At 43.1% G+C, this 27,315-nt stretch overlaps 1 protein-coding gene across 1 annotated transcript; it reads left to right on the top strand.

The window, feature by feature from the left end:
- Positions 1–1,187: 1,187 nt before the first annotated feature.
- On the top strand, positions 1,188–27,216 carry LOC306760902 (ATP-binding cassette sub-family G member 4-like; the record flags this gene model as incomplete). Its single annotated transcript, XM_079246948.1, has 14 exons — positions 1,188–1,437; positions 6,427–6,544; positions 6,639–6,771; positions 6,849–6,899; positions 11,836–11,981; positions 15,317–15,440; positions 17,564–17,678; positions 17,773–17,915; positions 18,538–18,636; positions 18,721–18,889; positions 19,000–19,100; positions 24,089–24,247; positions 24,339–24,457; positions 26,991–27,216. 14 exons carry the CDS (start codon positions 1,188–1,190, stop codon positions 27,214–27,216), a joined length of 1,953 nt encoding a protein of 650 aa, XP_079103074.1.
- Between the last annotated feature and the right edge of the window lie 99 nt (positions 27,217–27,315).

Genomic DNA, 27,315 nt, shown 5'->3' with positions numbered 1-27,315 from the left:
TCATTGTCTGGTGTAGTAAATGACTGTTAAGTAGTACTACTGCCATCACTCAACTCTGCTCTAGTTTGTAACATTACAGCCATTAACATGACATTTTTCAATGCTGCAGGTACCCTTATGGTCGAAATGGTACAAATTTGTACTTTATGTCACTTTGAACCCTTTTTCGTACTCTGAAGGTGCTTCTGGTCTCTTAAAGACCAGTATTCTACTTTTGAGAGAACATTTCTTTAAAATGTACCTATAGGTACAGAAATGTCCTTATCTTGTACCTCTATTTTTGAGAGTGTAGATAAACTCTTCTAATCACCAGAACAGGTGGAGATCTTGGTCCAACTCTTTGCAACAAATCAGCATTGAATTAGCCGTGCCCAAGACGATGTGGGATTTACTGTTTCTGTATGTTAACAAAGGGACTATTGCAGAGAAAAAAACGGGGGAAAAAAGCCTGAAGCTGAAACGCTTCATGGCAACACCTGTGTCCAACTGGAGTCTTAGCAGTCTGACCAGCACCTGTCTGGGCTTTTACTTGTGTTGTCCTCACTCCCATATGTAAGTTGTTGATGTGACAACATCTGCATGTCTGGAAGAAGTTTGGCCACTGATGGCGTCATTGACGATGTGCTATGCCCATGTTTACCACTAGGTGTCAGTAGTTCTCACACGCTGGACCTTTAATACTGACTACAAACACCCTCTTAGACCACGTCTCTGGAAGCTGAACAGTATCCTGACCTGAATGAGCTTTTCAGTGCATCAACAATAATCTGGACAACCTTCAAACCATGAAACAGGGGAAGTTGTTGGTCGCATATTGTTTGGAAGAACAAACTGAACATCATGAAGATTAAAATGTTTGTCTGGTTTGCTGCTATTTGTGATCTTAGCGTGCCCAAACACACTTGTTGTGTTGCCTTAATCTATTTATCTGCTGTTTTAATAAGAGGAAAAGGTCACCAACAGTATGGTACTGTAAATCATTTTCCTTTTCTGGCAGCAGTAGAAAACTGCTTTCTACCTCATCTTCTGCTGTTTTATCATTTCAGGGTCAAATGAAGAACTTTTCTGAAGCAACTTTCAGCTTCCTCAGCACCGAACCCAGCAGTGTGTGTGTGAAATGAAATGCCAGCAGAGGATGAATAATGACTGACCTTCATCTTTTTCCTGCTTTTTCTCAGTGAGCTAAAATGGACAATAAGGCTTTGGAAGTGGATTCTGTGAGTATCGCCATGGAGGAGGTCGTCATGTGTAATGGAGGCAGCCAGTCGTTACCTCAGCATCAGCAGGATCCATCCATGTTAGCCCACCTGAAGACGGTAGCGAACCAAATCACCGACGCACAGCGCTTCTCCCACCTACCCAAACGCTCAGCGGTGGATCTGGAGTTCACTAACGTCTCCTACACGATTCAAGAGGGTCCATGCTGGAGGAGGAGAGGTAAACCATGATGTGTATACTCGTCCTTTAGTCAAGTATATCAAATACTTTCATAATGCAGCTAACTTCCACCGAATGAAGCATGCATGATGTGAAAGGTATCTGTCCAGAACTCTGAGGAACTCCAGGACCTGCTCGGTTGTGAAAAGAAAATTTATACGTTTACATGAACAAAGTGGAATCTATCAGATGAATGGGACTTAAACCAGGTTAAATAAAGATTTAATCCAAGTTTTTAGCTCCTTTAATCCCAATGATAAGTTAAAGTCTCTGATTCTTAGTGGCTAATCCAGCAGGACCAGACCAGACAGGAGTCTGTTATCTGAGGCCATGACATCATCGGTAGCTTTCACCAGAAAACCACAGTTTAGTTTTATGTATTTTATGTATTTTATTATTGTACTGTTAGATGAAAACATAAATATATGTTTCTGGCATAGATTCAGTTCAACCCGGCTTTATTTATACATCACCAATGCAGGACAAAGTCATCTCTATACACATTTACAGTTACTGTCCAATTCAGTCCAATCAAAACTAAACCAGCAAAACCATGGCTGATCCACATCAGTTCAGTTTATAATAACTGAGTCCATATAAACACGATGATACCGAACTGAAAAAACCAGCGGATTGGACCAAACCTTCCCTTTGATTCAAGCCTCCATCCTCAGCTGCACGAGGGGACAATGAAGAGGAACTAGAACCAGAACCAGGAAGGACGTCCATCTGGACATTTTACCTTGACCAGCTAATATCAGGGTTAACCAGGGCTAACAACGCTGGTTTCCATTACACCAGGATAAATCACTATGCTAACTTACACTGAACAACTTACCTGGTTTTATTCTTAAAAGGTTGAGATTTTCATTGGATGCACTGTGCTACATTTGCTGACTGATTGGATGAAGAGAATATGAAATATACTCTGTTGATGTCATCCATACGACAGCGTGAAGAAATAAAGCTTCGTACCTGAGCTGTGGAGTTTGTTCCTGTTCTTGTTCTTGACTTGCTCAGAAGACCTGATGGAGCATGACAGGAAGTAACTGAGGAAGCTCTTCCCCAAACATCATGGCTGGAATAAAATCAAACTGACTGATCATCCAGCTTTCTGATCAATAAATATTTTTTAGGTAGTTTTACAAAGAGTCAACAATACTTCCAGTATTTCTATTGGTCTGGATGACGTGTTCAGTTCTTTCCTCCATGGTGAAGTCGCTGCTCTGCAGGGTTTCTCCATGTCTGTGATTGGTCAGGTTTTGTAAACTCCGCTCTATTTATGACCATTATTGTCAGTTTTTAGTTGGCAGGATATGTAGACTGTCGAAATCTTGAGGGTGATTGTTATTTAAGTTACCACATCCTGCTTCAACGTGTGGCGTCTTTACTAAATTCACATTCGTCACTGATGAGCTTTTCAGCCATTTTATCCAAACATTTCTGATCTGAAATCCAAACATGAATACAGTGGCCTTGTGGTTCGTCTAGACTGTCAAAAACCTTCTGACTTGGGACAAAAACCCTCTGACTTGGGACAAAAACCTTCTGACTTTGGACAAAAAACCCTCTGACTTGGGACAAAGACATTCTGACTTTGAACAAAAAACCCCTAACTTTGGACAAACATCCTCTGACTTTGTACTAAAACCCTTTGACTTTAGACAAAAAACCCTCTGACTTGGTACTAAAACCCTCTGACTTTGGACAAAAAACCCTCTGACTTGGGACAAAAACCCTCTGACTTTGGTCAAAAAACCCTCTGACTTGGTACTAAAACCCTCTGACTTTGGACAAAAAACCCTCTGACTTGGGACAAAAACCCTCTGACTTTGGTCAAAAAACCCTCTGACTTGGGACAAAAACCCTCTGACTTTGGTCAAAAAACCCTCTGACTTTGTACTAAAACCCTCTGACTTTGGACAAAAAACCCTCTGACTTTGGACAAAAAACCCTCTGACTTTGTACTAAAACCCTCTGACTTTGGACTAAAAACCCTCTGACTTTGGACAAAAAACCCTCTGACTTGGGACAAAAACCTTCTGACTTTGAACAAAAAACCCCTAACTTTGGACAAACATCCTCTGACTTTGTACTAAAACCCTTTGACTTTAGACAAAAAACCCTCTGACTTGGTAGTAAAACCCTCTGACTTTGGACAAAAAACCCTCTGACTTGGGACAAAAACCCTCTGACTTTGGTCAAAAAACCCTCTGACTTGGGACAAAAACCCTCTGACTTTGGTCAAAAAACCCTCTGACTTTGTACTAAAACCCTCTGACTTTGGACAAAAAACCCTCTGACTTTGGACAAAAAACCCTCTGACTTTGTACTAAAACCCTCTGACTTTGGACTAAAAACCCTCTGACTTTGGACAAAAAACCCTCTGACTTGGGACAAAAACCTTCTGACTTTGAACAAAAAACCCCTAACTTTGGACAAACATCCTCTGACTTTGTACTAAAACCCTTTGACTTTGGACAAAAACCCTTTGACTTTGGACAAAAAACCCTCTGACTTGGTACTAAAACCCTCTGACTTTGGTCAAAAAACCCTCTGACTTGGTACTAAAACCCTCTGACTTTGGTCAAAAAACCCTCTGACTTTGTACTAAAACCCTCTGACTTTGGACTAAAAACCCTCTGACTTGGGACAAAAACCTTCTGACTTTGAACAAAAAACCCCTAACTTTGGACAGACATCCTCTGACTTTGTACTAAAACCCTTTGACTTTGGACAAAAAACCCTCTGACTTGGTACTAAAACCCTCTGACTTGGAACAAAAACCCTCTGACCTGGAACAAAAACCCTCTGACTTGGGACAAAAAACCCTCTGACTTTGTACTAAAACCCTCTGACTTTGGACAAAAAACCCTCTGACTTTGTACTAAAACCCTCTGACTTTGGACAAAAAACCCTCTGACTTGGGACAAAAACCTTCTGACTTTGAACAAAAAACCCCTAAATTTGGACAAACATCCTCTGACTTTGTACTAAAACCCTTTGACTTTGGACAAAAAACCCTCTGACTTGGTAGTAAAACCCTCTGACTTTGGTCAAAAAACCGTCTGATTTTGTACTAAAACCCTCTGACTTTGGACAAAAAACCCTCTGACTTTGGACAAAAAATCCTCTGACTTGGGACAAAAACCTTCTGACTTGGGACAAAAACCCTCTGACCTGGAACAAAAACCTTCTGACTTGGAACAAAAACCCTCTAACTTGGAACAAAAACCCTCTGACTTCTGACAAAAACCTTCTGACTTGGAACAAAAACCCTCTGACTTGGGACAAAAACCTTCTGACTTGGAACAAAAACCCTCTGACTTGGAACAAAAACCCTCTGACCTGGAACAAAAACCCTCTGACCTGGGACAAAAACCCTCTGACTTGGAACAAAAACCCTCTGACCTGGAACAAAAACCCTCTGACCTGGAACAAAAACCCTCTGACTTGGGACAAAAACCCTCTGACTTTGTACTAAAACCCTCTGACTTTGGACAAAAAACCCTCTGACTTGGGACAAAAACCCTCTGACTTGGAACAAAAACCCTCTGACTTGGGACAAAAACCCTCTGACTTGGGACAAAAACCCTCTGACTTGGAACAAAAACCCTCTGACCTGGAACAAAAACCCTCTGACTTGGGACAAAAACCCTCTGACTTGGAACAAAAACCCTCTGACCTGGAACAAAAACCCTCTGACCTGGAACAAAAACCCTCTGACTTGGGACAAAAACCCTCTGACTTTGTACTAAAACCCTCTGACTTTGGACAAAAAACCCTCTGACTTGGAACAAAAACCCTCTGACTTGGGACCAAAACCCTCTGACTTGGGACAAAAACCCTCTGACTTGGAACAAAAACCCTCTGACTTGGGACAAAAACCCTCTGACTTGGGACAAAAACCCTCTGACTTGGGACAAAAACCCTCTGACTTGGAACAAAAGCCCTCTGACCTGGAACAAAAACCCTCTGACTTGGGACAAAAACCCTCTGACTTGGAACAAAAACCCTCTGACCTGGAACAAAAACCCTCTGACCTGGAACAAAAACCCTCTGACTTGGGACAAAAACCCTCTGACTTTGTACTAAAACCCTCTGACTTTGGACAAAAAACCCTCTGACTTGGGACAAAAACATTCTGACTTTGGACAAAAACCTTCTGACTTGGGACAAAAACCCTCTGACTTGGGACAAAAACCTTCTGACTTGCGACAAAAACCATCTGACTTGGAACAAAAACCCTCTGACTTGGGACAACAACCCTCTGACTTGGGACAAAAACCTTCTAACTTGGGACAAAAACCCTCTGACTTGGGACAAAAACCTTCTGACTTGGAACAAAAAAACCATAACTTTGGACAAACATCCTCTGACTTTGTACTAAAACCCTCTGAGTTGGGATCAAAGCCCTCTGACTCAGATGCAATTTGATGACATGGATGCATTTCTATTTTAGGAAATATTTAGGAAAATGAAAATCTCCTTTTTCATTTTTTTAAACGCTCATATTTATGATTATTTATAAGTACTTGTGGAACAGATAAAATCAAACCAAAGTTTCTTTTTTAAAAGAAACTTAAAATTAGGCATATTTACAATTAGCAAATGTTACATGCAGGTGATTGTGTCAAGAGTTTTAATAAAGATCAGTGTGGAGGGTGTACAAAGACAGACTTAAAGCCCAACGGTGACTGGTAAAAACTTGCCATGACAACAAGACAAACACATGAATGTACAGTAATAATAATTCTTCATTGGCCTCATTTGACCTTCTTTTGTCTGTTTTTGTCTTTGTTTTGTTTGTTCAGGCCTCTAGTCAGGTCATCATTGTAAACAAAGTTGTTCTCAATTGTTTTTACTTGGTAAAATAAAGGTTCAATAAAAAATAAATAAAAATATTAATAGCAATAATAATGTTATAGATAATACAGATAGAGTTTCCTGTCTTGTTGAGTAGTTTCAAGCCCACATCTCTGTTTCCAGGTTTTAAAGCTTTACTGAAGTGCCTTTCTGGAAGGTTCTGCAGCAGGGAGCTGATAGGGATCATGGGGCCTTCTGGGGCCGGGAAGTCCACTTTAATGAACATCCTGGCTGGATACAGGTGAGACACAGACAGGTTACCCTGATCGACGCATGCAGCAGAAGTTGTGTGTGTTTGGTTATTTGCTCAGTGTGTGTGTGTTCTTGTTGCTCAGGGAAGCAGGGATGAAGGGTCAGATCCTGGTAAATGGGAAACCCAGGGACCTGAGGACGTTCAGGAAAATGTCCTGCTACATCATGCAGGAAGACATCCTGCTGCCTCACCTCACCGCCAGAGAGGCCATGATGGTGAGCTCTTCAGTCCAGTTCTGCCTCGTCTGTCTGGCAGATCGTTCCTTCTGCTGTTAACTGATTCTCTGCTGCAGGTTTCAGCCAACTTAAAGCTGAATGAAAGTATGGATGTGAAAAAAGAACTGGTGAGTAAAACTATTCACACCATGCAGAATACATGTTATGTTTTAAATGTAATTTATGTCATTTAACCTAAACCAGCCGATGGAACGCAGATGTGGAGGAAAATTTCTGTCCGTGTTGGATGAAATGTTCCAGGTTTGCTCTGCAGGCACGAGGCTCTGATGTTTCTCTTGTTGATCATTTTCAGTTTTCAGAACATTTTCATACATTATGTTATTTAGGAAGAAGTTTCTTCTTTGTGTTTGTTGGCGATTGGTACATGTGGAAGATGTTTCTCCCTCCTGGTTTTCTCTCTGGGCGCTCTCGTCAATATTTAACCAAATTCTGCAGAACTTCCTGATCAGTTTCATCACCACGCTTTTTCTTCATTCTGTTTTAGGTTTGTTTATTTTCCTTTCCTGGGTGAGAAAATGGTATAAAACATGAAACTTACAGGAACCAAACAGCATTTGGAGAGAAGACGACCTTTTCATGCTGACAGCAGTTGTGCTTCAGCGTTTTCTCGTGGTAACAAGAGAATTTATCTCGTTATTTTGAATAAAGAGACTTTATCTCAAGGTGATAATCAAATGCAGGGTCACTGAATCTGTTTCTGGTCCATCACAGAACCTGGTTCTCTAAGGGTCCATTCATGCTTGACGCAGAAGACGGATATGCAGACAGACGTTTTGTCCATCCTGCTTCGATTACATGCATACCTTGGTCCGTTTTCATGGAGCTCAGCTATCCGTCACATGATGCAGACAATGGTGCAATACCACTGAAAAGCACATGGGGGCAGTGTTGAGTTGTAGAGCTGACACATAACCAGCAAAGGGATAAAACCATAGACCTGAACGGACATGGGGTTTTTCTCAATTCAGGGTCTGCACACTTCCAAGTGCGCAGACTGCGTAGGCTACGAAGTGTTCTTTGTGGTCTGCACACACTGAAGTTCGCTTACTGCCAATAAAATGAGACGGCCTCTCTAATGTACAAGATTTACCCATAGTGCTCCAGTCCTCCGTTGCCTGGCAACTACATATGACAAGTTTATCTAATTACTGATCCCATTCTTCCACAAAAAGACACAAAAATAGTTTTAAAATGACAGAAAATGGTGCAAGTAATTTAACTTTGATTTATTGTCATTTTCCTTTGTGTGTAAATGAGCAACATGAGGCGGTTTAGACGATCTCTCCTCTGGCTTACAGCTCATCCTGTCAAGCTGACGTTAACTTCAGTGGAAAATAATCCTTGTTAGACACATATACAGTTGTCCTCATATGTATTCATACCCTCCCATTAAAGAGGGAGAAAACAGCTGCCTGGGAAATAAGCTGAAATTGACAATAGTAATAATAAATAAAAGTGTTATGAAAACCATGACATTATTTTCTAATTCTGGTGCAATAGAAATATTTTTTAAAAACCAAACCAATATGATAAAACATGTTACATCACACTCAAACTAATTATATATGTGTGTATATATATATATATATATATATATATATATATATATATATATATATATATATATATATATATATATATATATATGTATATATATATTTTTTTTTATTTTTTTTTTTTATTTTATAATTTTATTTTATTTATTTCTTTTTAAATCCTTTATTTTCACTCCAGTCAGATGTTTTCTGTTCCCCCCAGTCAGCCTTTTATACCTGTTTACAGGTATTTTGTCCCACTGTTCATCAGTAAAATGCTCTAATAAGTCCAGGATCGATTGTTTTTTTTTTTCTTTAACTCTATTAAATGACAAAACAGTGTCTTATATCACTGGATTATAATTTAGCATATTTTAAATTATTGTTCATTATTTCAATCTCCAGTTATCTGAGTGACTGTAATAAATTCAGCCTTTTTCTTTAATGAAAGCTGGCGAAGACATCTGAGGACGACTGGAATGAAATTAATTTGTGGTTATTGGACACAAATATGTGTGTGTATATACATAAAAATGAATAAATAAACGGTCTTGCTGGCGTAGTACCTACACCAGCTCTCTGCTGCTCATTATTTCATATCAGGAACGCAATGGATTCTGGGATAGGAGAGGGTGCAAAGGATACTTCTCTTGTATCCTTTGTTTTAAGCTAATCTGGAGCCAAACGAAGTGCGGATTTGAAGGATGGATTCGAAGGAGCCTCTGAATTGGGACAGCACTTGTCGCGCCACGATGACGCATGCAGCCGACGAATCCACACTTCGAAGTGCGCAGACACTGAATTGAGAAACACCCATAAACATGTACGGAGCCTTTGGTGGTAAAAAGTCAAGCCTATGTGGAGGTGCATAAAACTGCAGTTCCCCCTTCATCCACTAGGGGCTGCAAAACAGAGCAAATCCCCATAGACTCCCATGTTAAAAAAAACCAACTTCACAGCAGGAATAAACATGTTCACAGCAGAAATAAACATGTTTACAGCAGGAATAAACATGTTTACAGTCTGGTTCAAAAAACATTTTAGGTTTAATAGGGCAGGTTTACCTTCATGACAACTGTGGGGGAAGTGAATTTTTTTTCTAACGCGCCCATTTAAAAGTAATTTAATCTCAAAGTTCGGCATATTTAGGGGCGTGTTCTTTTGAATGACAGGTACTTGATCTCCCGCTTTAAGTCAGAAGAATGTAGAACATCCGCGGTTTTTAGCCGGTTAATAACGTGACTTAGCTTTAGCCTGCTTACCTCCGTTAGCTGTTATCTCTGGGTTAGCTCGGTTAGCTCTTAGCTACAGAAAGTTTGAAGTTCGCTGGATGTCAATCATCCACCATGACGCTCACAGCCCCCCTCTCAGCTCCACCTCTTTGCCCATATTTGTGTTTTCCGGGTGAGACGACACGCATGCCCCTGCCAAGATGGTGATGGTAGGAACCGCCCACCGAGCTTCAATTCAGCTCTTCAGAAACCTACGGGTGACATCATGGAGGCTACGTCCATCTCTATATACAGTCTACAGATAAAACCAGGAAGACAACGACACAGAAACCACCAAATGCACCAGAAGAAGATGAGAACAGAAAAATACCTTTGTGGTTTTATTCTTTTTCTGGTGTTTCTGGGCAGCTGTAAACAATAGCGGTGCATTACCGCTACTAAACTCTGGGCTCAGTGCTGCCCACTAGTGAATGAACCAACTTAAAAACCATGATAACGTAAAAGATACATGGAGGTATGAGGACAATGTATAAAAACATTTGAAACTGATGTCCACATTAACGTGTCTGAGGGAGAATTTATAGTCTCCAATCAGCCCAACATGTGCTTGGACTGGGAGACGAAACCGGGAGATAACTCTGCAAACACGGGTACAACATGCAAACTCCTCACAGACAGACTATACTGTTTTTTTTGGGTGTTAGTGGTGTATTGGGAGCAGTGCTGGTTTCCAATTTTACTGCTGCAGGTATCAAAGACCTGCAGCTCCTTCATGCTTCAGCTGCTGCAGCCTCTCTGTGAAGGAGCTCTGCAGGGCTGGCAGTGTTCAGGAAGGAGCTGTGGGGAGGGGGGCAAGGGGCACAGCATCACAGAGCTGTTCTGTACTGGGATGCTCCAGTACCGTCCAACCAGCATCACACATCGACCCCCATGACTGCAGCCCCTCCCCCAAGTTGCCAGTGAAATCAGGTGTAATACAGTAAGTCTGAGCCCATCATAATCATCTCCTTTTCTCCAGATAACAAGATAAATGATCGTCTTCGTTATTTCCAGATATGAAGAAAATTAGCTTGTTATCTTCAGATAACAACTACGGAAATTAAAACATTTGATTGTGGCCTTTCTGGGCTTCCGTAGAACAATGTGGCTACAACTTCCATTGACTTTTAAGTTGCATTTAAGCAAGCGCATTTTCTCCTGTTGGATTGTGTCTGGACTGGTTCCATCAGACTTCTGGACCACACCAGTGGGACGTGACGTGTTTTCCTACACAGCTCTGGGTCGATAATTGATAGAATAATGACTGATGGAAATGAGCCACGGTTCTACACAAGGTCTTAGTCACATATCAACTTGTACGTAAATGTAATTGACCATTCTCAAGATGTTTGTAAGATGATGCAAATACAGGAAACACAGCGAAGAAGAGACCGAGATGGAAAATGTATGGAAGCATCAGGACACCAGGACTCATAAAGACCCAAAAGAAACTCCCACCAGGTTTTCTACTGAGGCTGAAATGTGAGATGCCAAATGAAAGCAGCCTTTTCGCTATCCTCGTAGGGCGTCATGTTCAAGCTGAAGAGACTTTCATGTCAAAATTGAGTTACTGTAATTCAACTTTCAGGCTAACAGCACACCAATCTGCTCAATTCAATCTACAAAATGACATAACTACCTCAGAAAAAGAAACATTGTAGTTTTATTCATTCATTATCCTAACCGCTTAATCCAATGAAGGGTTGCAGGGAAGCTGGAGCCTATCCCAGTAGTCTTTGGGTGAAAGGCAGGGTACATCCTGGACAGCTCACCAGTCAATCACAGGGTCACACAGAGAGAACAACCAATTAACCTAACATGCATGTCTTTGGATAGTGGGAGGAAGCCAGAGTACCCAGAACCTACGCATACACAGGGAGAACATAAAGACTCCACACAGAAAAGGCACTGCCCCAAACCTTGCGCCAACGCCCCAGCCAAGGATTGAACCAGAAACCTTCTTGCTGTGAGGCCAGTGCTAACCGCTACACCGTGCAGCCCCATTGTAGTTTTATTTGTTGTTTATTTTGTTTTTGTAATTTAAGACTCTAATGTTCCTGTTTTTAGCTACAGTTGTCATAAAAAAGGTGGGGATTATTACATGTCAGAGTGATTATGAAGACCTCCACCTTTTGCAGCTCTAATCAACCTCATTTTTCCATTTCTATATATTTTTACGTTATCTTTATTTGCTGTTTGATGGCCCCTGCTGCCACCGTGTCCTGTTTCCTGTTCAGGTGAACGAGATCCTGACGGCTCTGGGACTCCTGGACTGTGCTCACACCCGGACCAGCTCTCTGTCGGGTGGTCAGTGTAAACGTCTGGCCATCGCACTGGAACTGGTCAATAATCCTCCGGTCATGTTCTTCGACGAGCCCACCAGGTGAGACAAGCTGAGTGTCTGCAGGTAACGTCCAGACTGGTTCAGATGGTTCATGATGTAAAAAATCTGGTTCAGAGAATCAGTAAGTAAATGACTGCTGGTGTGTTTAAAGGAAAAGATGATAATAATGATGTCTCCAGATGTGTTACTGGCCTGGAGACATATTTATAATGAGTTTGTGATGCTGCACATGTGGTGCAAGAAATCGCACAATCAAGGGAAAATCTGGTAATTACAAGCAGTCAGACAGAGAGAATGCAGCATAGAGAACTAAAACATCCTTTTAAAAAAACACTCATCGTCCTCTTCATCAGGACCACCTTCTAGTTCTGAGTTGGACCCCTTTTCAGTTCTAGTTGTGAACAATGTGGAAACATTCCCCAGGGATTTTGCACCATATTAAGATAAAGATGCATACAGTTGTTGCACATCACCATGAGAATCTCCCGTTCCACCTCATCACCATGAGAATCTCCTGTTCCACCTCATCACCATGAGAATCTCCCGTTCCACCTCATCATGATGAGAATCTTCCGTTCCACCTCATCACCATGAGAATCTCCCGTTCCACCTCATCACCATGAGAATCTCCCGTTCCACCTCATCACCATGAGAATCTTCCGTTCCACCTCATCACCATGAGAATCTCCCGTTCCACCTCATCACCATGAGAATCTCCTGTTCCACCTCATCACCATGAGAATCTCCCGTTCCACCTCATCATGATGAGAATCTTCCGTTCCACCTCATCACCATGAGAATCTCCCGTTCCACCTCATCACCATGAGAATCTCCCGTTCCACCTCATCACCATGAGAATCTTCCGTTCCACCTCATCACCATGAGAATCTCCCGTTCCACCTCATCACCATGAGAATCTCCCGTTCCACCTCATCGCCATAAGAATCTCCCGTTCCACCTCATCACCATGAGAATCTCCCGTTCCACCTCATCACCATGAGAATCTCCTGTTCCACCTCATCACCATGAGAATCTCCCGTTCCACCTCATCACCATAAGAATCTCCTGTTCCACCTCATCATGAGAATCTCCCGTTCCACCTCATCATGATGAGAATCTCCTGTTCCACCACATCACCATAAGAATCTCCTGTTCCACCTCATCACCATGAGAATCTCCCGTTCCACCTCATCACCATGAGAATCTCCCGTTCCACCTCATCACCATGAGAATCTTCCGTTCCACCTCATCACCATGAGAATCTCCTGTTCCACCTCATCACCATGAGAATCTCCCGTTCCACCTCATCATGATGAGAATCTTCCGTTCCACCTCATCACCATGAGAATCTCCCGTTCCACCTCATCACCATGAGAATCTCCCGTTCCACCTCATCACCATGAGAATCTTCCGTTCCACCTCATCACCATGAGAATCTCCCGTTCCACCTCATCACCATGAGAATCTCCCGTTCCACCTCATCGCCATAAGAATCTCCCGTTCCACCTCATCACCATGAGAATCTCCCGTTCCACCTCATCACCATGAGAATCTCCTGTTCCACCTCATCACCATGAGAATCTCCCGTTCCACCTCATCACCATAAGAATCTCCTGTTCCACCTCATCATGAGAATCTCCCGTTCCACCTCATCATGATGAGAATCTCCTGTTCCACCACATCACCATAAGAATCTCCTGTTCCACCTCATCACCATGAGAATCTCCCGTTCCACCTCATCACCATGAGAATCTCCCGTTCCACCTCATCACCATGAGAATCTCCCGTTCCACCTCATCACCATGAGAATCTCCCGTTCCACCTCATCACCATAAGAATCTCCTGTTCCACCACATCACCATAAGAATCTCCTGTTCCACCTCATCACCATGAGAATCTCCCGTTCCACCTCATCATGATGAGAATCTCCCGTTCCACCTCATCATGATGAGAATCTCCTGTTCCACCACATCACCATAAGAATCTCCTGTTCCACCTCATCACCATGAGAATCTCCCGTTCCACCTCATCACCATGAGAATCTCCCGTTCCACCTCATCACCATGAGAATCTCCCGTTCCACCTCATCATGATGAGAATCTCCCGTTCCACCTCATCACCATGAGAATCTCCCGTTCCACCTCATCACCATGAGAATTTCCCGTTCCACCTCATCATGATGAGAATCTCCCGTTCCACCTCATCACCATGAGAATCTTCCGTTCCACCTCATCACCATGAGAATCTCCCGTTCCACCTCATCACCATGAGAATCTCCCGTTCCACCTCATCACCATAAGAATCTCCCGTTCCACCTCATCACCATGAGAATCTCCCGTTCCACCTCATCACCATGAGAATCTCCTGTTCCACCTCATCACCATGAGAATCTCCCGTTCCACCTCATCACCATAAGAATCTCCTGTTCCACCTCATCATGAGAATCTCCCGTTCCACCTCATCGCCATAAGAATCTCCCGTTCCACCTCATCACCATGAGAATCTCCCGTTCCACCTCATCACCATGAGAATCTCCTGTTCCACCTCATCACCATGAGAATCTCCCGTTCCACCTCATCACCATGAGAATCTCCTGTTCCACCTCATCATGATGAGAATCTCCCGTTCCACCTCATCATGATGAGAATCTCCCGTTCCACCACATCCCCATGAGAATCTCCCGTTCTACCTCATCATGATGAGAACCTCCCTTTCCACCACATCCCAAAGCTGCTCTGTTGGATGTAGATCTGGTGACTGTGGAGGCCGTTGGAGGACAGTGAACTCATCGTCATGGTGGAGATGATGTGAGCTTTGTGACATGGTGCATCATCCTGCTGGAAGTTTCCATCAGAAGATGCTACACTGTGCTCAGAAAGAGATGGACATGGTCTTGGAGGGAGATCCTCTTGATCCTGACGGCAGGATGGATCCATGTTGTCATGATGTTTCCAGCAGATCCTACCATGTGAATGTGGAGCTGAAATGGAGACTCATCAGACCAGCAACGTGTTTTTCCTAACCCTAACCCTAACCCTAACCCTCCTTTAAGTATCTTCTCATCCTGAAGAGACAAAACGTAGCATGAATCAAATGTGGCAGAAAATTTAGGTAAAAGTTATAATGTATATTGTTTCTCATCAGATTTATTTGTTTCTTCATTAACCTTCTGCTTTTACCTGTAAACATTGATGATGTGGGGAAATGGTTGCTCCATTTATCAAAATTCATTATTTTAACATCTATCTAAAATGTTGTGTGCTCAGATCTCTGCAGTATAAGTGAATGAAAGAATGGTCCAGACCATGACTGTACAGGAAAGTTTTAGTAAAGTGGAACTATTGTGTCTTTTTTCTGTCTCTTATGGGTTTCAGTGGCTTAGACAGCGTGTCATGCTACCAGGTGGTGTCCATAATGCGATCTCTGGCTCTGGGAGGACGGACAATCATCTGCACCATTCATCAACCCAGCGCCAAGCTGTTTGAGATGTTTGACAAGGTGTGTGTCAGCTGGCTGGCTGACTGGATGGATTGACGGATGGATGGATGGATGGATGGATGGATGGATTGATGGATGGATGGATTGATGGATGGATGGATGGATGGATGGATAGATGGATGGATGGATGGATGGATGGATGGATGGATTGACGGATGGATGGATGGATGGATGGATGGATGGATTGACGGATGGATGTATGGATGGATTGACGGATGGATGGATGGATGGATGGATGGATGGATAGATGGATGGATGGATGGATGGATGGATGGATTGACGGATGGATGGATGGATTGACGGATGGATGGATGGATTGACGGATGGATGGATGGATGGATTGACGGATGGATGGATGGATAGATGGATGGATGGATTGACGGATGGATGGATAGATGGATGGATGGATGGATTGACAGATGGATGGATAGATTGACGGATGGATGGATGGATGGATGGATTGATGGATGGATGGATGGATTGATGGATGGATGGATGGATTGACGGATGGATGGATTGACGGATGGATGGATGGATGGATTGACGGATGGATGGATGGATTGACGGATGGATGGATTGACGGATGGATGGATGGATAGATGGATGGATGGATTGACGGATGGATGGATAGATGGATGGATGGATGGATGGATGGATGGATTGACAGATGGATGGATAGATTGACGGATGGATGGATGGATGGATGGATGGATGGATTGACGGATGGATGGATGGATAGATGGATGGATGGAAGTTTTTGTGACTTTTCTCTAGCTGTGTTTCTATCACCCCTAGAATAGCACCTACAACTGGAAAAACCACTCAAATGTTGCTGAAGCTTGTTCTATACTCCACGAGAAGCAAGAACTGAGTTCCTGCTCTCGAGGCTGCAAGAACAAGAAAAAACGTCTTCTGCATCAGGTCCATCCTTCCTCCAGGGGAAGCAGGTCTGCAGCGGGGAGGGATCACTGGGGGGGGCGATGTCTGCTTTATGTGCAATGAACCCGGTTGTTACCTCCACCAAGGAGGTCATGTCTTTTTTTTCCGGCCGTCTTTGTGCTCAAGATAACTCAAAAGGTTACGGACGGATTTTTATTCAAATTTCAAGAGTTGTTGGAAATGTAAAAAGATGAACTGATTAAATTCTGGTGGTGATCAGGATCACCGTTTGGATCCAGGAATATTTCAAAAGGATTCTTTAACATTGTGCTTGGCGGACGTTTTCGCTCTCCGAGTGCTTTTCTAGTTTCATATTTAACGAGCAGCTTTGTCCGTGGCGGGGCGGGTCGTGCACGCGGCTGGGTCTGAGTGTTTTAATGCCACATGTAAAACTGTTCTTATTTTCTCACCACCTCGATCAGCTGTTTTATCAAAACAATCCGTTTTACCTGCAACAGTAAAAACACTGAAGCAGCAGCTCCGCGTCATGCTTTCTCCGTGTTAACCACGCCCACCCCAGATGTCCGACCAATCACACGCTACTTCTTGGAGCCCCGCAAGAAAAAAGTTCTGGCAGCCCGATGTGTCGAGAACTGTCTTCAAACGCATCCGCGAGAACAAAATGACGTCATTTTTTCCTCAGGGCCTCGAGAACAAGAAAAAAAGTTCTCGCTTCTCGTTGAAGATGGAACAAGCTTAAATCTTTTACGTTCTCATGAGGGGATTTTTGAGGTGGTTTCGTAATATAGCAAAAAGTGTAATGACTTTTGGATATGACATAGACCTCTATGACATAGAGGATCACATATTTCCAGTTGTGCAGGGTATGGTATGGTACATTACGTGGTATGTATGGACAGAAATCTTTTTAGAAATAATTATAGAGAAGAATAAAACCTCCATTCTCGATAGCAAACAACAGCAAAATGCAGAGTTTTACAATCAATTAGAAAGAGAAATGAGGGAGGAGTGTTTTTGAAAGTTGCATCAAATCCTCCACAGCAGGTGGAAAACCTTTAAACAACACTATGACACAATTATGTCTTATTGGTTTTTGCACGAAAGATCATTCAAAGGAAATACCTGCAAATTGCAATGGTACTTTGTTGAAATGATAGAAAAATTGCTTTTATTTTGCAAAAAAACTGAAATTGAAACACAGCGTCTGTCTCTTTCTTCCACAGCTTTACATCCTCAGTCAGGGTCAGTGCATCTACAAAGGCACGGTCCCTTACCTCATCCCCTACCTGAAGACTCTTGGCCTCTACTGTCCTACTTATCACAACCCTGCCGACTTCAGTAGGTTCACATTTATTCCCCCTTGAAGCTGAGTCGGAATATACTCCGGTTGGTTTAATTTTCTATTTTCTGACTGTTTCTGCTTCTGATTCAGTCATTGAGGTGGCATCAGGAGAATATGGAGACCTGAACCCAGTGCTATTTGAGGCTGTCCAAGGTGGGATGTGTGCGTTAGAAGAGAAGAAGAACCATTGTGACGCCAACGGCATGTCAGTTTGTGCAACAAAGTGCTCTGTGGTAAGTCTGAGATTACGATGTTATGTTGCTGAGAACACACAAGAAAGAAAATATCTACAACATTCACGCAGTCCTTATGGATGTCCTGATGCTGAAAGATATTACAGACATGGTGTCTGCGTCAGGTTGGGTGCGCTTAGCGGACACAGATTAAATGTGTGTATATACTTCAGCGTAGGGTCACAGCGTTGTTTCTTCATTTACTTTATTAAAACAAAATGTAAATTGATTCTGAACAGCATCGTGTTTCTTCTCTGGATCTGTGGTTCTGGTTTCTGAAGTTGTTCAGTGAGAAGATCCAAAAAAAATCAATGGATAGTAGAGTAGAGGTGCCTTGAAAAAATGCTTAAAAACCATCCAGAATGAGTTCAAATTAATTTTTAACAAGGTAGTTTGCTGCAGATCTCTTTTGTGACCCAGAGTGCGGTTGTGACTGGATCTGAAAGAACCGTTCACCCGTCTTCCTGTACTGTGTACCGCCACTGAATCTCTTACTAGTATGCAGTACCGGACTGTACTGGTTAACTTTCAGCCCTGGGAGCCCTGTTACGTTGCTCTTTATGGTTTAAACAATGATGATAATGATGATGATGATAACAGCATGGCCTTCCATCCTCTTCAGAATGCCGGGCACATGGAGAGCCATACTTTTGCCACAAGTACACTCACACAGTTCGGCATCCTCTTCGAGCGAACCCTCATAACGATATGCCGAGATCAGGTCGGTGACAATAACACTGATTCAGATCTGAGATAAAACATCAGCTGAGACTGGAACACCCCTCTGCTTTTCCTCTGATTACAGGTTTTGACGCACCTCAGACTGATCTCCCACATCTCCATAGGTGTGTTGATAGGTTTGCTCTATCTGAACATTGGCAATGATGCCAGCAAGGTCTTTAACAACACTGGATTTCTCTTCTTCTCTATGCTCTTCCTCATGTTTGGGGCGCTCATGCCAACTGTTTTAACCTGTGAGTATCATCATGATTATCTGTCCGGTTTATTCTAAAGACAATCATCATTGAGGTCCAGTTTCACCGTGTCTGTTTTGTATGTAAACATCTAATGCTCCATCTGGCAGTTCCTCTGGAGATGTCTGTGTTCCTGAGGGAGCATCTTAACTACTGGTACAGCCTAAAAGCCTACTACCTGGCCAAAACCATGGCTGACATCCCGTTCCAGGTGAGCTGGCTCTGTGGCAACCCTGCCAACATGTTACACAAAATAACTACCATCCATCCGTCCGTCCATCCGTCCATCCATCCACCCCTCCATCCATCCATCCATCCATCCGTCCATCCATCCATCCATCCACCCATTCATCCATCATCCTTCCATCCATCCATCCATCCATCCATCCATCCATCCTTCCATCCATCCGTCCATCCATCCATCCATCCTTCCATCCATCCGTCCATCCACCCCTCCATCCATCCATCCATCCATCCATCCTTCCATCCATCTGTCCATCCATCCATCCATCCATCCTTCCATCCATCTGTCCATCCATCCATCCATCCATCCATCCATCCATCATCCTTCCATCCATTCATCCATCCATCCATCCATCCATCCATCCGTCCATCCATCCATCCATCCATTCATCCATCATCCTTCCATCCATCCGTCCATCCATCCGTCCATCCATCCATCCATCCTTCCATCCATCCGTCCATCCACCCCTCCATCCATCCATCCATCCATCCATCCTTCCATCCATCTGTCCATCCATCCATCCATCCATCCTTCCATCCATCTGTCCATCCATCCATCCATCCATCATCCTTCCATCCATTCATCCATCCATCCATCCATCCATCCGTCCATCCATCCATCCATCCATCCATTCATCCATCATCCTTCCATCCATTCATCCATCCATCCATCCATCCATCCATCCTTCCATCCATCCCTCCATCCATCCATCCATCCTTCCATCCATCCATCCATCCATCCATTCATCCATCATCCTTCCATCCTTTCATCCACCCATCCATCCATCCATCCTTCCATCCATCCATCCATCCATTCATCCTTCCATCCATTCATCCATCCATCCATCCATCCATCCATCCATCCATCCTTCCATCCATCCATCCTTCCATCCATCCATCCATCCATCCATCCTTCCATCCATCCTTCCATCCTTCCATCCATCCATCCTTCCATCCATCCATCCATCCATCCATCCATCCTTCCATCCATCCATCCATCCATGGATGTTGTTTATCTGGGTTTGATTGTGGGACAGTAACCCGAATAGAGAGGTCCAGACTTCCCTCTCCTCGGCCTCTTCTTGCATACAATCTGGGGGAATTTAGCGGTGTTCCCAGGCTAGTTGAGAGAGATAGTCTCTTCACCGCATCCTGGATCTTCCCAATAACTTTATATAATAAAGATGGGTGGAGCCTCATCTGTAGGTTTCTAAAAAGCTGAGTTGCAGCTTGGTGGGCGGTTCCTACCATCGCCATCTTGGCAGCTTCACACATGTCGTCTCTACCGGAAAATACAAAAATGGGCAAAGAGGTAAGAGGGGGCTGTGAATGTGTCATGGATGATTGACATCTAGCAATCTCCGACCTGCATGTAGCTAACAGCTAGAGATGGGATGTTTGAAACGGAAGCACCGAAGCCTGTTTTCTTCAAACGAGACTGACTTGGTTGAAACGCTGCTTTGAAGCCTTTGTGAAAGCTCTGCCGTCACGTGACCGATAACGTGACTCTTCGTACGGCCCAACGAGACACCGGAAATTATATAACTGATTCAAAGCATTGGCGGTACTGCGTCATCTATCGGAATGAGAAACACCAGGTGTTCCCTCCTGCTCGCCGCTTTACAGGCAGAGAGAGCATCAAGATGCTCTCTCTGCGGAGAGAGAAAACCTTCGGTATGGAGACTTCTAGTGGAAGAAAACAATAACATGTATGGGAAAGATTCCACCTTGTGTCACCCACAAAGAAAGGGGGATAATAATATGGCAAAAAATTAAATACTATTAGATTACATAGTACTTAGTATAATTGTAAATGTAGTATTGTATTTAGTATTACATGGTATTGCTAAATATCTCTCTGTGACATCGGCTAGGATAACTGACAACATAAGATTAGTTAATATTAAAATATAAAATTTCATGATGTTCAGGGTGTTGCTGACTGAGGCTGTTCTATCCATCATTCAGAAATCAGGAAAAAGTATGTGAACGAAATTTAAGATTGTTCTCAGAAATTCCCACTGAGATGCATCAGCACTTTTCCCAAACCATCATATATCCCAATAAACTAATTTTGACATTGTCATCTTGTTTCACAGCACACAGGCTGTATCTAAATCATGTTCTAAAATCTAATGAATAACAGGACAATTCGTTGAGCCTAAACTAACACACTGAGAAGACAGAATGTATAGAGATGATGACCCCTCAGAATAAAGACAGCTGAGACTGACTGAACTGTTTGTGTTGGAAGTTAAATCAGGTTGGAGAATTTATTAGAAGATCTGTGCCTGTAATAACTACAGCTGACCACCAGTATGGTCTATTTTATAAGGCTTTGAAGCTTTGACTCTTTTTTCAGTACAATCAAATAGAAGCCTCAAAAGCTTCGCAAGACTTCATCGACCCATCTCTACTAAGAGCTATCCAAGCTAACCCGGAGCTAATCAGCTAATGGAGGTACGCGGGCTAAAGCTAGTCACACAGTTAACTGGCTAAAAACTGCCGTTGTTCTTCATTCCTCCTTCTTGAAGCAGAATAATTGGTACCTGTCAAGCAAAAGGACGTGCCCCTAATTATGCCAAATTTCAAGATTAAATTAGTACTAAATGGAGGAGTTAGAAGAAAAGTTGTCATGAAGGTAAATCTCACCTATTAAACCTATTAAATGTTTTTTGGACGAGGTTGTAAGCATGTTCATTTCTGTTGTGAAGTTGGTCTTTTTAACATGGGAGTCTATGGAGATTTGCTCTGTTTTGCAGCCCCTAGTGGATGAAGGGGGAACTGCAGTTTTATGCATAGGCTTCACTTTTAACCGCTGGACGTTGCTGCTTGGTCTTTCCCGGGGTCTCCTCCTGGTGGGACATGCCCAGAAGATCCCACCAGAAAGGTGTCCAGGTGGCATCATAACCAGATGTCCGATCCACCTCATCCAGCTCTCAATGTGGGGGAGCAGTGACTTTACTCGTGGATGACCGAGCTTCTCACCCTATCTCCAAGGGAGAAACCAAACATCCTGAAGCGGAAGCTCATTTTGGCCAGTTGATCTTATTCCGTTGGTCTATAACTGCAGCATGGGAATCACTGGTGAGGGTAGGAACATAGATGGACCAGTAAATCCTGTGCTTCTTTCATCACCATGACAAACAGGTGCAGAGTCCACATCACTCCAGACCCTGTAGACCTCCCATTCCATTCTTCCTTTACTAATAAACAAGACCCCAAGACAGTTGAACTTCTCCATAAGGGACATGATATTATTCCTGATCCAGAGAGAAAGCTCCTTCCTCTTCCAGTTTGATATAACTACAATATAAGACACCATAAGAACAACATACAGGTCAGAGGACAGAGAAGGTGAGAGGAAGTTGTGTCAGAAAAGCTCAGATAAACACAGAAAATATGTTTAGGATTGATGTGTTTGAGCTACAGCAGCAGAACTGCTGCAGATCACATTTCTGCTCTAGATAGAGACAGCTGGCTCAGGCCAAGCAGCCTTGTGTCCATCAGCCAGTCTGCTTACACTGGTGTAAACACAGCATTTTATCTGGAATTGTGTGGAAATTGGATATTGGCTTATGCAGTAAGATGTAGGTCGCTGTCAGTATTTCCACAGTTTAAGTGTGACTTCACACACTTGATTTCTTCAAAATTTGTAGATCTTTCTACTTTAGCCAAGGAAGATTTACCTGGTTGAATTGGAGAATTATAGCTGTCTGGTATCTGGAACTGGCAGAAACCAAGAACTTGTTCACCACAAACTTTGGCTTGCAATGCTAACTCATTCCTTTACAGAAAGTGAATAGTGGTCTAATTAGCTTATGGTAACTAGTGCTTACCATTTCTTCCACAGAAAATAAATAGTGGTCTGAATAGCTTATGGTAGCTAATGCTAACTAAATTCTCCACAGAAAATTAATAGTGGTCTGATTAGCTTATGGTAGCTAATGCTAACTCATTCCAGAAAATATAAAAGGGGGGGGGGGGGGGGGGTTGAGCAGAGAAAGATTAGAGCTTCTTCTTTACAGATTCACTCAAGTTAAAGTATAAAGTATTAAGCAGTAAAATTATTCTATTAAAATACCTTTTAAAGAAAAATGTGACTCCAGCAAAGATGACTAATTACTATTACTGTGCTGCTTACAATGCAGATGTGACAGAACATAAAGAGTTATCCAACGGCCATTTTGTTTGTTGCTGCGGCGCCACGTTAGTGGTGGCAACCTGGTATCTGCTGCTGTTTGCAGGCAGCAGAATGGAGATGTGGACTCACAATGTCAGACAGAAGCCCACAGTTACCGATAGACGTATCTTATCTGCCAATCTTTAAGTTAAGTAGTTTTTCATGCTAGTTATGCGTTGGCTTTGGCAATAACCAGAATTATTGTGAATGCTGCAGCAATGTGGGACGGTTATAAATGACTAAGTACGTCACCTGCCTGCAGCGAAACGGTGTGTTCAACTCTATGTAACCCTTAAGGAATCAGACAGGGACTCTATGTAGACCTGGAGGTCTCAGACAGAGACTCTCTGTAGACCTGGAGGTCTCAGACAGGGACTCTATGTAGACCTGGACCTAGATCTTTGTGAATTAAAGAACTTTAATTCACATTCCACTGAAGGTTTTTTTTAACTGCTGTCAGAACAACCAAGAACAACATGTTCTTTGACATTGTTGAGCAATAAGCAGTTTGGAGCAAAAAATTAACCTGGTTCTCATCAGAATTACATGTTACTGATACACAATTGCCACTATGAAAATGGCAGACAGTCCACGTGGATTGATCTGCACCAGCAATACAGATTTATCATTGTAACTCATTTGTCACAAAGTTCCTGCTGTGGAATGGACGGGTATAGAGGATGGATGGAAAATGACATGACAAGAGGTGACTTCTGTGCTTTGTGATTTTTTTTGCTGATAAATCTATTCACACATTATTAATGATGTTGTAGGTTATCTGCCCCATCATGTACTGCAGCATCGTGTACTGGATGACAGAGCAGCCTCCGGAGGCCACCCGCTACCTACTCTTCCTTGCCCTGTCCATCTGTACTGCCCTGGTAGCCCAGTCCTTAGGCCTGCTAGTTGGGGCTGCTTCCACATCACTACAGGTACTACCATTTGATATCTTCTGTACAGGACTCCTTAACTTATAGTGCACATATAAGACTTGTTTATGTTGTCCTCTGCAACATCCCACAGGTGGCCACGTTTGTTGGACCAGTCACGGCCATCCCTGTGCTGCTTTTCTCTGGATTCTTTGTAAACTTTGACACAATCCCCAAGTATCTGCAGTGGAGCTCCTATGTGTCCTACGTCAGGTGTGTACTTTGGTCTAAAGCTAACAAGAACAACCAAATGAACAGGTTTCCATATTTGGTTTTCATGTGGTATCAATTACACACAGGCCACCCCCTAAAATCTGACTGGCCCCCAGGTGCTACTACAGGAACAGACAATCAAATTCTGACATTCAGTGTAAACCAGAAACTGTACGTAAAAGAAATGGGCGGAGCCTCCGTGACATCACCAGTAGGTTTCTGAACAGCTGAATTAAAGCTCATTGGGCGGTCCCTATCATCGCCATCTTGGCAGCGTCATGCACATCGTTTCTCCTAGAAATGACAAATATGGGCAAAGAGGTAGAGCTGGAAGGGGGCTGTGAGTGTGGGGGTGGATGATTGACATCTAGTGAACTCTGAACTGCCTGCAGCTAAGAGCTAACTGAGCTAATTGGAGCTAACAAGAGCTAACCAGCTAATGGTGGTAAACGGACTAAAGCTAAGTCACACTGTGAACCGGCTAAAAACCGTTGTTTACATTCCTCTTTCTTGAAGCGGGAGATCAGATACCTGTCAATCAAAAGGACATGCCCTTAATTGTACCGAATTTTTAGAGGAAATTACGTCTAAACGGAGAAGTTAGAAAAAAATTCACTCCACCCATGTTGCCATGTTGCCTGACCTATTAAACCAAAAATAGATTTTTGCACCAGGCAGTAGCATGTTTATTTCTGATGTAAACATGTTTATTTCTGCTGTAAACATGTTTATTTCTACTGTAAACATGTTTATTCCTGCTGTGAAGTTGGTCTTTTTAACATGGGAGTCTATTGGGATTTGCTGTGTTTCGGAGCCCCTAGTGGATGAAGGGGGAACTGCAGTTTTTGGCACGTTGGAAGCAGAGGTTGCTGCTTGATGTAAACTGACATTTACTTCATAAATCTCAGATGTCCAAGTGCAGGTGAATGCAGCATGTTGCTGTACACCAACACTACCATGTTCTATATCAATTCAGCACTCACAGTATCTTACCAACTGTCTCCATGGTGATAACATCCGTCGGTTCAGACAGTTTACATTTTATGAAGAGGATGTAAAAGCCATAAAAACACAATTATTAGTCAATAAAGAACACAGATAAAACTGCTGATTTGGATCAAAGTTTTTCTGTATCAATGAATTTTATAGATCCTGCTCCATAACAGCAAAATCTAACCTACAAATGTCCTTACAGAAAAACCACATGCGCTACATGCACATGTGCGGTTTCCCCTGTTTTCCTGTGAATTACATGAATTCCATGTTTCGCGATTGTGGTTCACATTTGAATCAGTTTATTTTCACTTATCATGAATTTCATGTTTCATACATGCTATACACACACGTTACACAGGGTTCTTTTGATTCCAGCTCATTTCTTATTGCTGCTAAGGAATAAAATGCCAAAGGGAGTTTGGAGAGTGGAGGTTCTTTTATTTAAAAGTCAGTAAACAAAAATGGTCCTTCCAAACTAGAAACATTTCAAAACAAGTTAAAGGGCTCTTGTATTGTCTCTTTCTCTCTTTTAACTTTCTTGCATTTCTTTGCTGAATCAGAGACGTTGCGTCTTCAAAACAGCCAGTTCCTTATTTTACCGTGAAGCGAAACGTCACGTTGCATCCTAGATGTAAAAGTTGCATAGTGTCGGTTTCTCAGCTGCGGGGCAGCAGTGGATGTAGATATGGACATGATAGATGTCACTGTGTCATCGAACAATTCTGGGACGCAGAGTTTTAAAGCTGATGTAGGTAATGTTGTTTAGAGCCATGTTCCTCTGGGTGAAGCGGTTCCTCGTCCTGATAGTAGTCTATACATTCTGTAATCATGAACAATAAGAAATATAGTTAGACCCCTCAGTTTACTGTAAATCTGTAAAAACTCTGACCAATCCAAACGTTCCGACCCAAATGGAGTTGTTCATTTCTTATATTTCGTAACTTCTTCTCCCGGCTCCCCTCCTCCCCCTCCAGCAGCATACCTGATCGCCACACCCTGCATATAAACAGTGTGTTAGGATGAAAATACAAAGTAGTGAAGAAGAAACTCGGAACGCAAACATGGCTGAGAAAATGCAGGAAGGATTTTCCGACCCGGCTCGGTCTATTTGCCTCCTCCTGCTAAACAGCCGAGAAAGAGAAGATGGAAAAGCTGTGAATAAAAAAAGCCTTGGATCACGCAAGGAGCGGAACCAGATGGGGAGGAGCCTATACGGGGGAGGGGCCATGACAAGGGGAGGGGCCAATGCAGGGGGAGGGGTCAAGACCGGGCGCCACTTTCACATCTTGCTAGCTCCCCAACATTACCTCCCCCAGCTTTAAGGTAAAAAAGTCACGGTATGAGTCTTTAAGCGCCGCTTTCACACACAGGTGTCTGTGTGTTTTAATAAACTCTGGGAAAGAACATTCCAGCTTGGTCTTGACAGTGTGTAATCATGTGTTTTTGCATTTTACTGGACATGCAACAGAAAACCTGACAACGGGCTCCTGGCCGATCACAATTCAGCTTGGGTTTCTGTCGGCGGTCTCTCCTGCAGGTATGGCTTTGAAGGGGTGATCCTGTCCATCTACGGGATGAACCGCTCGGAGCTGGCGTGTCCAGGGAAGGTTTGCAAGTTCCAGCAGCCTGAAGAGGTTCTGCAGCTGCTCGACGTTGAAGATGCAAAACTCTACATGGATTTCATCGTTCTGGGCGTTTTCTTCATCATCCTACGACTGGCCACTTACCTCGTCCTGCGCTACAAGGTCAAGTCTGAGAGATAGCTCCGCGACCGTCCATGAAGGAGCTTTTCCTGTGCTCATGTCTCATCTTACTCATTGCTGCTAAATGGACAAAACACAAACCCGGTTCTGTTCTCGGAG

The sequence above is a fragment of the Telmatherina bonti genome (assembly GCF_933228915.1).
Source record: "Telmatherina bonti genome assembly, chromosome: 9".
Taxonomy (NCBI): domain Eukaryota; kingdom Metazoa; phylum Chordata; class Actinopteri; order Atheriniformes; family Telmatherinidae; genus Telmatherina; species Telmatherina bonti.
Note: the sequence above shows the minus strand (reverse complement) of the source record. Positions and strands in the feature narration are given on the sequence as shown.